Genomic DNA, 13,983 nt, shown 5'->3' with positions numbered 1-13,983 from the left:
CTTTGTGTCTTGAGCCCCGCTGTAGCAGGCCCAGGAGTTGCACAACACCATGTGCGTCCCACTACTGGGCTGGGCCTCGTCCCCTGCCCGTCTGGCGGTAGGCACACGTGGAAGGGGTGGACTGGAGGCCATGGGGGTATGGCAGGGGCCCACAGCACAGAGTCCATCCCAGGACTGTGAGCCAGAGGCTATGTGCATGCAGTACCCCAGCACTCTGCAGAAAGACTGTTACTGTCTGACAGAGGGCAAAGATAGAAGACAGCAAAGACTGGAGCACAAGCCCAGAACTCGCAAAGGTGAGACCCGAGGCCAAGGGGCCCAGAGCCCATGCGGGCCAGAGCAGGGGTCAGGGGACCCAGAGCCATAAAGGCATGGCTAGTGCTGAGGCCCAGGAGCTTGTGGTCCTAGGAAAATGGACCCCAGGCTGAGGGGCTCAGCCAGAGTAAAGTGGGATAAGGCCAGATGGCCTTAGCTCTGACAAGGGCCTATCATCCAAACCCCGCTTTGCTCTCTAAAGGCAGCCTTCCTATCAAGGCATGACAGGCGAGATTAAAGGGTGAGACTCTGAGAAGCCAACGGGGGCAACAAAGTGGGGCCTGGGCAGTGGCCAGGAGTGGTGGCTTTGCTGCCCCAGCACCAATCGCATTACACAGTTCTATTCATTTTTTTCCATTAATGGACTGGGTAATAGAACAAAAAAGTACATTTAAAATATCTTCAGATGAAACCATGCAAGCATTTTGGAAGACAGAGCTGGAATTCAAAACGATCATGAGAAATGAAACTGAAGAGACTGTCTGAAATCTACAGGATGAATTCAATAAAGACACATGCATAGTACTATATTTAGGAAAGAAACATCACATACCCAAACACAAAATGGGAAATATCTGGCTAGACAACACTATGGCAGAAAAGGATCTAGGGGTTATAGTGGATCATAAACTAAATATAAGTAAAAATAATAGGATGCTGTTGCAAAAAAAGGCAAATCTCATTCTGGCATGTCTTAATATGAGTACTATATGTAAGAGAGTATTCCACTCAATTCAGTGCTGGTAAGCGGTTAAAGGAACTGGGTTTGTTTAGTCTACAAAAGAGAAGACTGAGGGAGGACTTGATAGTGGTCAAAGAAATTATAGCTTGTTATAAAGGGGATGTTGATCATTTTTTCTCCATGAACAGTAAGGAATGAGAATTAATCAGCTTCTTTTACAGAAAACAAGATTTATCTTGGATATTTAGTTAAAAACTTTCTAGTTAAAAGACTTTCTAGTAGGACCATGAAACAATGGAAAAGACTAGTTAGGTAGGTTACATATTTCCTTCACTGAAGGTTTTTATGGAGCAGTTTACGTAAATGTGTCAGAGATTGGTCCATGGATGTTATGCTTTATTATGTCTTATTGCAAGGGGTTGTGCTAGGTGATCTCTGAAAGTCCTTTCAGGCCCACATTTCTATGATGCTGTTTTAAAAGGCATCGTATTTTATGCTACCACCTACTGTGCTGAGGGTCTTGAAAAGGATTTTGGGGGCTGCTTGAGCTTTACAATTCTTCAGATAAGAAGTCCAATTAAATTCCCCTTCCTTGCAACCTAGAAAGGAGAGAGAAAAGTTTGTTTTACGCTGTTCCTGATATATTTAGATTGTTTTTTCAGAAATGGAAATTACCAAGGAAAAATTTGAACTTTGTATAACTGCCCTTGTACAATCTTCAAGGGTTACGCGTTTCAGTTAACACATTTCTCCCTCTTTTACTGCAGTGTCTAATCATTAATCTGAAACTTCAAATGTTTCTAGGAAATGGAATGCAGAAAGGAGGAGTAAATTGGGAACACCAAAGAGATTCACTGATTTGCATGCTCACTTAATAAGGAGTTTCTAATTAGTTTGACTAACAATGCCAATATTTGAAAATATCAAAAAGAAGTTGTTATGCTCTTCTGTGAATCAATTTTGATCTTAATTATGCCTTCAAACTTAACACTATTCAAAGTAGGCTTGACATGAAATTATACTAAAAATGGATTGTGGATACGCAGGGCAGCAGCAAGTTCTTTGCAGACTTTATTGCTTTGAGTATGCCACTCTTTTTATTTCTCCACATACCTTTAGGGGGAAGCAGCTTGTGACCTGTTTTTTCACACCAGCTGACAGGGTGGATGTCTGGGGAATCAGCATTAATCCAGAAGTCATAGCAGTCAGAATAACCATCAAAATGTAACCTCATTCTAAATCCCTGCACCTACGAGCACAAGAAGTCTTATTACCATAAAGGGATACTGAGGTTAAATAAAAATAATAATTAAAAAGAAAAATTCCCTTCTCCAGTTGGGTTTGTAAAACAAAAGAACTTTAAAATCCTAATTTACTTCTCAAAAATCTGGCTTTATGCTTTTCCATGTATGCTATTTACCCTTTTCAATTTAATTCAGTTTGGACCAAGAAAAATAAAACTTTTCAGCTTCACTTCCTTGTTCTCATGCCATAGACCTGCACTACAATGTTTGAAGTTGCAAACACCACAGATTGATGATGATTATATCCAATCAAATCAATGCAATTTTCAGTTAATTTTTTTAAAGGTATAAAAATATTTCAATTTGCTTTCATTTCACAAAGCTTTCAAATCAAACACTAAAACTCTCATTCAGAATAGTGTCATTGGAACGCCTGGGCTACTCACCCTAGTTAGAATCACTAAATAACAGCTGAAGGACAGAAACCCAAATTTAGGTCCTTAGCTGCAGGATCCTGTTAGCTTTCAGCACACTTTCTCTTTACAATTTATTTTTATTGTTTTTAAACCAACGTAATTGTACAATTTTTCACAAAGAAATACTATGCTGTTCTATTTCTTTAGAAAAAAAAAATCTATTAGCTCGAGTATGTTATCCATTTGAAAGGAAGTCTAATACAGGAAAAGCATGTACCTCAGCCACAGTGAGAACGCAACATAAAGATGGATGTTCAGGATCTAGGCCCTCTAACTTCATTCCAACTTTAAATCCATTTCTACCTTGTGGGAAGGATTGATACTATGGGAACAAGAATGGAGGAGAAAAAAAGTACTTTTATCTTTAGAGATACAATTCACTGTAGAATAGTCATCAGGAACATTGCAGGATAGGAAGCCAAAACCTAAAGGCTTCATGTTTTTTATTTAAAAAATTATCACTAGATTGTGTCAGTGAGTATCACTTTGGCCCAGTTTTGAATTGTATCCCATTCTCTGTCATAAAAGTGGCCTCAGCTGCTCTCTGCATCAAAAGGTGATGCTCAATAGACACACACAGTTATATGGATCAGGAACAGCATTTTCATGCACCACAAATATATTGCCCTCTAACATCCCATACACTCACAATAAAAGTGTTTGATCTTTTAAAATGCTAAACCTCATGTCTGTAAACTAAATCTTTCAGAAGATGCAGGAACAGTTTAATCTGTATACAAGACACCATCATATACAGCCCAATCTGGAAGATCTGGCACAGACCAAACCGTCCGTGAAATTAAAATTAACTTTGCCTCTATCAGAAGTGGATCTACCATGGAGTCATTTTCCCAGCATAACACATTCCTTCAGACTTAGCAGCACAAAGTAAACAGGAACAAGGCACAATTATTGTGGAATAAGAGTCTACCCATACAGTTATTTGGGAATAGCTACTGCACTTAAAATTCATACCTAAACTTAACCCAAGTTAACACTGAAGTATAGACAAACTGTGTAAAGAGCTTTTCTTATAACCAGGATTATAAAAAGCTAATTGATAATTGCAATATATGAAAACTTTACATGACTTCCAATTCACTTTACTGTGGTGCCAATCCTGCATTGTGTCAAGTGTCTTCTGTTTCTAATGAAATCAATGGGCATTGAGAGAACTTAGCACCCTACAGGGGCAGGGCCTATATAGAAGATTCACTATATCCACGGTCACTGTACTGATACATATTGGACACAGCAATTGCACATTACTTCTACCTCCACTTACAGTGATGACTTATTATTAAGATACTCTGTAATATTCCAAGATTTAAGGATCCAATTAATTTAAATTGTTTTCTAATTAGGAGAGCTGAAAAGCAGCATTGCACAAATACCAGTTAGGTGCTAGATATACAAAAACCAACATTTAACAACTACCTTCATGGCTGTGATTTAGGGATTTCTTAATAATTGATTTACTTGTACTTCAACAGTGAAGAACATTGTTTAGTGGTGGGCTCAAAAAGGGTTTGTAATTGTCTCCAATCCCACTGCTGCCTTAAAGAAACACTGAGATGAAAGACGAATCAAGTATTAAATAAGTCTCTTCTACCTAAAGAATTAAAGTGCCCCCACTTCAAATGAATTGTATTCATAATTTTGCACCTCTGTACTGGCTGTCAAAGAATTTCAAACTGGTTTGTCTCCAGGCATTTAATTAATTTCCTCACAGTGATGTTGAAAGACTAAAGTAATATTATTACATTCATTTTCTGGATAGGGAAACAGAGGCAGAGAGGTTGGATAGCTGGCTCCATTTGCATGTGTGGTGGTGTACACTTGACTTTCTATATGTCGTCTTGAGAACATAGTTAAAAGTGAGGATAACAATGCTGTCTTGTTCTTTACAAATGCAAAGTGCTTTAAGTGCAAAAATCATATTAACCAATGGTACTGCCTTAGAACAATCATATCAAAAGCATTCAAGGAGGTGCCAACCTCTTTGAACAATTTAAATGGAGCAGCTGGCATCTGTTCCTCTTCTAAGTAGGAAACCCAGTTCCACACCTTCTTCTTTCCAAGAAGAACTGAATAATCAAAAACAGAAAGACAAAGAAAGTTTATCTCACAGAGGACAGAGTACTGAATGAAGGCATCTATCTCCTCTTACCCAGGAAACAGCCATTATTGCTGTCTGGATTAGATCCAGATGCTTGCCTACTTTCCCTCCTTGATAGCTTATAACATTGCTTAAAAGCACGTAGCTCCGAGTTCCACAAAGGATCTTGTTGAGCCCAAGGCCAAATACACCCTGTGGCAGCTTTCCCTCCTTTCATTTTCAGTCACTGGAACTAAACTAAGAGGCAATGCTAACTACAGTCATAAAGGAAAACACAAATCCCAGGCAAAATTTTGATTGTGTATATTTCTCATCAAAAAATATGCTACACTATACATTAGTTGTGGTATACCAACTCCTGGCAAGTTGCCAGGTCAGCACAGGCATTGCAAAGCTTGGACATCTGCATAATAGTAACATAAAAATTGGGAGACTATTTCCTCCATTCAATATTTCATAGAATGAATAATGGTTTGGGTCCAAAATATAAACAGCAGAGGAAAGTCACAGAACAGTAGCTGAAAATAAATCCAAAGCAAACTGAATGGAAAACCAAATAATTTTTAGTTTAATATAAGACTATAAACTGCCAGTACCAAAAGTATTTACTAGGGATAGGACTATTAGGACACAGATGGTGAATACAATCACAATGCAGGCAGGTGTTTGACTTTGGTCTAGCAGAACTGCACTAACAAAACACAAAGAATATACGCATTATATTTTAGGTACATTACATTAGAAAATCACCTCCAATCTATCTACAACTATTTTCACCTTCAAGCATACAATGAATATCAGTTCTATCACCCACCAAAAGCTATAAACCATTATCCATTTATTTACATTGTGTTTTCTATTTAGAATTTGCTATTCATGGTTGTGATCTGAAACCTACTTAAGTCAATGGAAAGAGACTCCTATTGACTTCAATGGGTCAGGCCACCTCTTTCAAGTTTCATTAAATGTGCTTATCAAGGAGGCAAAAGCCTGGGATACTCTTAGATGTTCTCAAAGGTTGATATATGGGAAGGAGGATATGTACCTAATAAATATTAGCTGTATTATTCTGAATGTGTAATGAACTCCTCTGTCCTTGCCTTCTTTGTTTACTCTTATCCATTCTGTAATAGCTAGTAAAGTTTGTGAACATTAAAAGGAGAGAGACAAGGAGTTTAACTCACCTTGTTTTACTGGTTTGGTGTTTCTGCGGTTTTTCATATTATTTGATTTATTCTTCTCCTAGAAAAAGAGACGTTAAGAACAATTAGCAATATTGTTGTTTCCTCCTTGACTGACCATATCTGCCCTGGGAAATGAAAAATATGTAACATAAATTAACAGAAATATTAACTGGCATTGTTTTTGGCCCGTGGGAGCTTTAGTGCTCTTTATACACAGGGACCTACTTAACTCGCAGCAAAACAAAGCCATTTTCACAGCTTTGTCCTGGCATAAAGAGCCCATTTTGCGGGCATTTAACAGTGGCCCTGCCCCTCAGTGCTGATTGGCAGAGAGGCCCTGCCCCTCAGAACTGATTGGTAGAGAGGCCCTGGGAGGGAGGAGGAAGGGGGGGGGGACAGTCACCATCTTGACTGCTGGCTGCCCTTTGTCTGGCCCCGTCCCTCAGTGCTGACTGGCAGAGAGATCCTGGGGGGGGAATAAAGAGGGACAGCCACCATCTTGGCTGGTGTCCCCTTCATGCCTTAAGGCAGGGGTGGGCAAAATGCGGCCCACGGGCTGGATGCGGCCTGCCAGGCCATTCTATCTGGCCCGCGGGGCCCCCCAAAAATGTAGAAAATTAATATTAATCTGCCCTGAGCTGCCTGTCACGCAGCCCTCGACGGCTTGCCGGAACTCAGTAAGCGGCCCTCTGCCCAAAATAATTGCCCGCCCCTGGCTTAAGGGGAAGGCTTGATAAAAATAAGTTTTTATTAAGTTTTTTTCCCCTGCAGATTTCATGAGCACCCCTGGATTAGGTAGGCAACCCCAGATTTCACAGTATCCACAAAACCACAATTTAAGTAGGTCCCTATTTTTATTAATTTATTTATATAGCTTCTATCTCAAAAGCTCCCAAACTGCTTTAAACATTATTTCATGTATACCACTTAATGCTTATTTAAAGACATCATCCTGGTGCAATAGAGGACTGAAATCTCCCTAATATTACATTGGACTTGCTAGCTGCACTGCAAGATGTGCAGCCCATATGAGAAATCTCATGCTACAGGGTTTGAATCTGGATACCTTCCCAAACATTATACAACATACACAAAAAGACTACCAAAGATTTATTACACCATCCAACCAACACAAAAAGAAGAACTGGAACCAGTTACTACAGGATCAACTTTCCCAGCCACAAAACAACCCTCAGGAGAACACCACCAATACCGTACAACATCCCAACATCACACTTGATGAAAGAGAAGGAACCAGCCACCCTCTAACGTTACGGACCTCTCCACACACACACACACACTTACCAAAGCTGAAAAATCTGTCCTCTCCAAAGGCCTTAATTTCTGTGTAGAAAAACCGGAATAAGATATTACCATGTGGAGAGCTAGAAGAATTTTTCCAACTCCTCCTGAAGCAATATTTCCACAACCAAAAGTAATCCACTTTCAACATGAATTCATCTGGTGACAACATCAATGAAAACAAACAAACAAACAAAAACACGACACCAAAAAATCCCCAAACCCCTCAGACTGGACACCTTCAAACCTCAACTGCTACACTGACTACTTCAGAGAAAGAATGAGCAATGAAATACTCAACAACAAAACACCACTATAACAACCTCTTCTTCTCAGACAGAAGGGCCACAGAATCTCTAAGATCCAACCACTACATAGTAATAGAGCCAGCAGATAAAAGAGAAGCTACAGTTATCCTTAACCATGAGGACTACATAAAAGAAGCCAACCGACAACTCTGACACTACCTACTATAAAAAACTAGAGGAAGATCCAACTCCCCTATTCAGCTCAAAACTCAAAACCACCATCACATCATTTCCATCTGAACTACAAGAAAAACTTCAGACCTTGATCCCTCCATTATGCAATCCAGGGACTTTTTACCTGTTCCCTAAAATCCACAACCAAGGAGACCCCGGCAAACCTACATTACAAACAATGGAACCCTAATAGAAGAAATATCAGGTTTCACTGAATCCATCTAAACACCACTCATCACTCAAAGACCGAGCGTCATCCAAGACGCAACAGATTTCCTGTGAACACTCAAAAACATAGACCACCTTCCCAGCAATACGCTCCCAGCCACCATGGATATTACTAGTTAATACAACAACTTCCCACACCAGGATGGCATCCAAGCCTGCCTCACATATCTACAAGAATGAGATTACAACTTGGAGTACAGACCTCAGGATGTCACTGAACTCGTATATTTATTCCTCACAAACAAGAAGTTCAGTTTCAAGAACCAACACTTCCTTCCAGACCATGGGCACAGCTATGCACATCAAAATGGCCCCCCCAATATGTCAAGCTTTTTATGGCCCACCAAGAAGAAGAATTCCTCAAGAACGGTACCATCAAACCCTTACTATACCCGAGATACATAGATGACATCATTGTTTGGACTGAAACCCTGCAGTCTCCAATTGATTTCCACCAAAAATTCAACAATCATCACTCCTCCATCAGACTATTGCTTGAATACTCTTAACACCAGCATTTTCTTTTTGGACAGCATGATCAATACCCAAAATGGTAAAATTCAAACCACCATATATAAGAAACCCATGGACCAACACACATATCTACTAGGGCTCTGCGAAGCTTCAGTCCCCAATTCAATTTGGTGGAGATTTGGTCCAATTCAGTGGCCAAATCTCTAAATCCGAATTGAATCAGGAGACCCTTTAATCTCTCCGAATTGACCTGGAACCCTTCGAATCGATTCAGAGAGATTTGGAAAGATTTGGCGATTCAGACATAGACACAGCTTTAATAGACATAGACACTTCTAGGTACCAGGAAGCTTGTGAATGCTGTGATGCTGGGCACATCGAGGGTCCCACAGAAGCGTGGGGGGCTCCCCAGCGCGTTCAGCAGCAGACCCAGAAGTGGACCAGAAGCACTTCCAGGTCCGCTGGAAAGCACACTGAGGGCCCCCCCCGCATCCTCCCCGGTTCGGCGGCTGCTGCATCTTGGGTCTGGGGGGGGGGGCACCCAGAGTCCCCCCGCAGCAAATCGCCAAGCTGGGAGGTATGGGGGAGGCCCCCCCATCACACTCCCCGGCAGACCCAGAAGTGGACCGGAAGTACTTCCAGTCCACTTCTGGGTTTACAGCCAAGCATGCGGGCACCCCCATGCACTCCTGTGGGACGCTCCACCCACCCTAGCATTGCTGCGTTCATGAGCTGTGCCTGGTACCTCGAGGTATGCAGAAAAAACGTTTAAAGCTGTGTGTACGGCCGAATCGCTGATTCTCCGAATCAGTATTGAATCTTCAGATTTGGCCGAATCGAATTGAGGACAGTGATCTGAATCAACTAGTCAAGTTGCTGTTCCCAATTCATGTCGAATCCAAATCGAATACGGCCCTAATATCTACAAAGAACCAGCAAGCACCCTAAACACACCAAGAAAGCAGTAATTTACAGCCAAGCTCTCAAATATCACTGAATTTTCATTGAGGAGAATACCCGTGATTGCCACCTCACAAATCTCAAAAGGGCCTTCACCCAACAAGGACATTCCTCCAGAAAGATAGACTGCACTTTTGAAAGAGCCACCTGGATACCACGTGAAGATTTGCTGCAGTACAAAAAGAAAATCCCCACAAATCACACACCACTAGTTATGACACATCACCCTTCCCTGGAACCTACACGGAAAATCCTCATACAACTGCAACCCACACTAGAAGATGACCCAATTCTTAAAAGAGATCATTTCCAGAACCACCCATCCTAGCCTTTAAACAAGCACCAAACCTCGCTAACCTCATCACCAAAAGCAAACTCCCTATGACCCAAACCACACGTTAATGGATCCAGATCATGCCAGGACAAGAAATGCACAATCTGCCAACACATCTCCACCACCCCCACAATAATTACACCCCACAACAGAATCATCACCATTCCTGGATCTTACATCTGCACCTCCACAAATGTTATATATCTCATCCAATGCACCAAATGCCCTAATAGAAAATACGTAAGAGACGCCAAACAATAACTGTGTACCAGAATGAACTCGCACCGAAAATCTACCAAAGACAAGAATACCCAATTAATTTTGGGTGCACACTTCTCAGAGGACAATCACTCCCTCTCTGATCTCTGTTCTAATACTCAAAGGGAACTTACAAAACACCTTTCGTAGATGAGCCTACAGACTTCACTTCATAAATCTACTAGATAAAAAAAAAAAAATCATGAACTCAATATAGACATTGGATTTATGACACATTACAACCTGCCTGACATCTGATTCACCAGGTACCAGACCTACTAAACCTGACCTCTTACATTTTTCTTTCCCTCCCCCCTTTCTCCTCTCTCCCCTACTTTTCAGCCCTTTGTCTTCCTAATTTCCAGTTATTTCCTTTTTCGCAGACAGCCTCTTTTCTACCTTGAATTACTATTACTGTAGAGGCCCCTTACTCACCACCTTTGGATTTTCCCCCCCTGCTTTTTTTCCTCCCTCCCCTCCCCATTGTAAATAACTGGAAATTAGGAAACCAATCTCACTGACCTCCTGTCACACACTTAGCTTCTTTCATTCCTTGAAGATCTCAGAACAGCAGAGACTCCCTATGCCTGAAGAAGGGTGTTTGTGCCCAAAAGCTTGCTAAGAACTTTTTTCCAACTACTCAGTTGGTCTAGGAAAAGATACCACATCTACCTAAAGAACCTGGCCTCCTCATTACTATGCTAAGTATTCTATTCATGCATAGTTGCATCCATCTTGGTGAGTATGTTGATATATGGAGAGGAATTCTTTTACCAACCACTGAAGGAAGTAGAAGCTCCAGTTAACTGCTGTTATAGAAACACCTCTAGAGATTGTATTTTGTCTTTCAGTGTCCCAACTTGTATAAGATGGCTAGTACCACTTCTTCTTTGTGGTTTTCAGACCAATGTTAGTTTACCCATGGTTGTCATTTCTTCTAACAAGGGCAAAACCTGAAATGCAGAGTTACCTGCCAAAACATGCCCACAACCCTCTTGGGAAACTGTTTTGGTTTTTTTAATTTGTGGGGAGGGAAAGAGAAAGGAAAAGATGCAGAAAGAAAAGTAGTTTTGATGTCTTGCATTCAACCTCATAGCCAAATAGGATGAATTAAACTGTACACAATGTTAGAAACTTCAGCCTCCATCACCAATAACCATCTGTGTTAAACAAACTAGTGGAATACACAAATACAAAAAACACTTATCAGCTTCAGTCCTGGGAGCCTGCATATTTGGTAGCAGAATATGGACCGTTCGAATAATGTAGCCCTGAAGGGAGTAAAATGCTTACTCAGAGCTAAGAAAAAACTGGGTTCCTAAGACTATCAAGAAATGTTTGTTTAGTCAACATTAATACAGGCCTCTAGTGACTTTAATATACAGTAAATTTGGCAGATTATATCTGTATCTGTAGTATGTGCTAACAACTAATTCAAAGTTCCACTGTCTATTACAATTATTCACATAACATAGTGTTCTGGACTGTGGCTTTAGGTTGTATGCCTGGGGATAGAAATCTTGCTGTGTGTATTTTTATTACTGTAAAGGAGTCTCTACTTCTCTGGCATAATACACGTAAATTATAGGTATGGGCAAATTACAGGCTTCACACTGAATTTTGACCTCATGTCAACTTTTCACTAACCTAACTCCATTGAATTCAGTAAAGATATTTCTAATTTACACCCACGTAATAAGATCAGATGCAATTCTGAAAAATCAAGCAGCCTGCATGCAGCCCCTGTGTTTCTGGTTCGGGTTTTCACTGTACCGATATGATCTACAGGAGATACCTTATTCATTACAATTCCCTTTAAACAAAATGCGTGCCAACCTTGTTAGGCTCCTCATCATCTACATTTTCCTCATCATCCTCAGAGTCCAGAAGCAGCTTTCTCTTTCTTCGGAGCCGCTTGAGAGGTCTGTCAGCCTCGTTAACCTGAGAATCAGCGCTGGCATTAAAGTTTCTGTTATTTATTCGGTTTCTGCAGTCAGCTGGGATGTCTTTGGAATTCCTGCAAAAACCCACCATTTCAAATTAAATTAAAAATTACAACCAGCACAGAGACAGCAGGGAAAGGAACCTGGGCAAAGGATAAGTAAATGTATTGTTGTGAGAAGCACCAGATTTTCTATCCGAGGTACTTATGTAGCCCTCATTACCATAGTGTCTGTGCATCCCACAGCCTTTAATGCATTTATCTTGGCAAAGTATATCCTGAAAGACAGGAATGTATTATTATATGAACCTTATTGTTAAATGGGACACTGAGGCATGGAGAAGCTAAATTGCTTGTCCAAGCTCATACAGATAGTTTGTAACAGAGCATTAAGTTGAATCCAGGTTTCTCATGTCCTAGGCTAGTGTCCCCTAGACATCAGACTATCCCACCTAATGAGACGTGCCAGACAAGTAGACCTAGAAGCTTAAATCCTTCATTTATCTGCTCAGTAGATACAGCACAGACAGTAGCAGCAGTCTGACTTGGGCAGCTGGAACAAGGTAGTCCCCTTGTTGGCAGCCTCGGCTGTTGGGCCAAGGACTGAGATTCTGGAAAGCAGTCTCTTCTCATCCTTTCAGGTAGTGCCTCAACGAGAGGATGAGGACCATCTGCAGGGCACTGTAAACTGGCATTGCTTCTGCCAGTGCTCTGATTGTACCCTGGTCTATTGATTTTGCTCCTGTCATTGTTTTCTCATGCAGATGTTCAATTCCACTCAACTTAAAATATTATTAAACTTAAAAGAATGCGAGATTTGCTTACTTGTCCTTATGCTGCTGGGAGCAGGTGCAAAACTTGTCATTCTCAAAGCAGTCCATTTGCCCACAGTTTTCACAGGCTTGTATGCCAGTACGAGACACTTTGTCTCTGGGTTCTGCTGAGAAAAGCAATGAAGAAAAGAAAAACTTAAAAGCTTTATGCTTCTAACACTTTTCTTATCCAGGGGGCTCTGTCAAAGTCCTTTACAAACTTCTGTTAACTACTTACCTCACAATAGGATGGTGAAGTTCAGTTATTATCAGTGAGCAGGCATATAAAGAAACTGTACCATGGTATTAAAGCCTAAATCACCAACTTCTAAAGCATCTATGATTTTTTTTTAATTTTTGGAGAAACCCCACGCTCTGCAAGGTATCAAAGAATGATTTAACCCCAAGGCTGTAACCAAGGTCCAATTAGAAATCTATTTTTCTAGTGCACCATAACTTCACAGCCAAATGCAAAAGCACCTTTGTTTGAAATGCTGTCAAATGTGTCCACCTTTCTGGGGGACCTGTCACTTGGATATGGCCTAGTTTTAAAAATGCACACTGTGGTCCCTGGAAACCTCTTTACTACAGGGCCTCTGGGAAAACATTACAGGTATTACGAGAATTCAAGTCTCTTTATAACAATGCTGTACACTAGCAAGAAAAATGTATGAGCTGAAAACAACAAAACTAGAAAATATACCATGAGAGCCATCGCTACAATATTACACTTATTTTTAGTCCACATTGATTTAGGTTCCAATGAAAATTGAATCCCGCTTTCATATCTCAGTAAAAAACAAACTATTTTGGTCCATATTTTCAGAACTTAATACCAAAGTACTGCATATTTTGTTCACATGCAAATAATCTAGTGCACAAATGATATACTTGAGAATACATGGGGATACCTATACAATCAGTCTATTATTATTATTATTATTATCCTGGATGCAGCTGCATATTTTGTGTGCAGACTTACCTGTTTTGTGTCTCACATTTTTGAAAAACATGTTCTTTAGTGCTAAACAAACAAATTTGAAAAATTATTTTGTAGAGTTTCAATTACTTCCTATCCTCAATCATTGATGTATGTAATATCCTGTTAGGGGACTGACAAATTTGGTATGTATCTGATGGCCCCAGACGACGCATCCCCCACAAGCAGGAA

The 13,983-nt window shown here is 40.6% G+C and overlaps 1 protein-coding gene across 12 annotated transcripts in view; it reads right to left on the bottom strand.

Moving 5' to 3' along the window:
* Positions 1 to 13,983, bottom strand: part of LOC102369465 (lethal(3)malignant brain tumor-like protein 3) — a 96,256-nt gene that overhangs the window by 58,478 nt on the left and 23,795 nt on the right. For 10 of the 12 annotated variants that reach the window (XR_003093627.1, XR_003093626.1, XM_025201943.1 and 7 more), the window contains 7 exons: positions 12,826 to 12,940; positions 11,895 to 12,075; positions 6,021 to 6,078; positions 4,716 to 4,804; positions 2,935 to 3,039; positions 2,111 to 2,246; positions 1,505 to 1,596 (listed from right to left, as the gene is read on the bottom strand). Coding sequence is in view for 10 of the 12 variants with exons in the window: in XM_025201943.1 (XP_025057728.1) it covers positions 1,505 to 1,596; positions 2,111 to 2,246; positions 2,935 to 3,039; positions 4,716 to 4,804; positions 6,021 to 6,078; positions 11,895 to 12,075; positions 12,826 to 12,940 (776 nt within the window). In the remaining 2 variants the exon portion in view is untranslated. The remainder of the gene's footprint in view (positions 1 to 1,504; positions 1,597 to 2,110; positions 2,247 to 2,934; positions 3,040 to 4,715; positions 4,805 to 6,020; positions 6,079 to 11,894; positions 12,076 to 12,825; positions 12,941 to 13,983) is intronic. The other 2 variants (XM_025201942.1, XM_025201946.1) reach the window with 1 other exon arrangement.

This window comes from Alligator sinensis, unplaced genomic scaffold (assembly GCF_000455745.1).
Source record: "Alligator sinensis unplaced genomic scaffold, ASM45574v1 scaffold883_1, whole genome shotgun sequence".
In the NCBI taxonomy this organism is placed as follows: Eukaryota; Metazoa; Chordata; order Crocodylia; family Alligatoridae; genus Alligator; species Alligator sinensis.
Note: the sequence above shows the minus strand (reverse complement) of the source record. Positions and strands in the feature narration are given on the sequence as shown.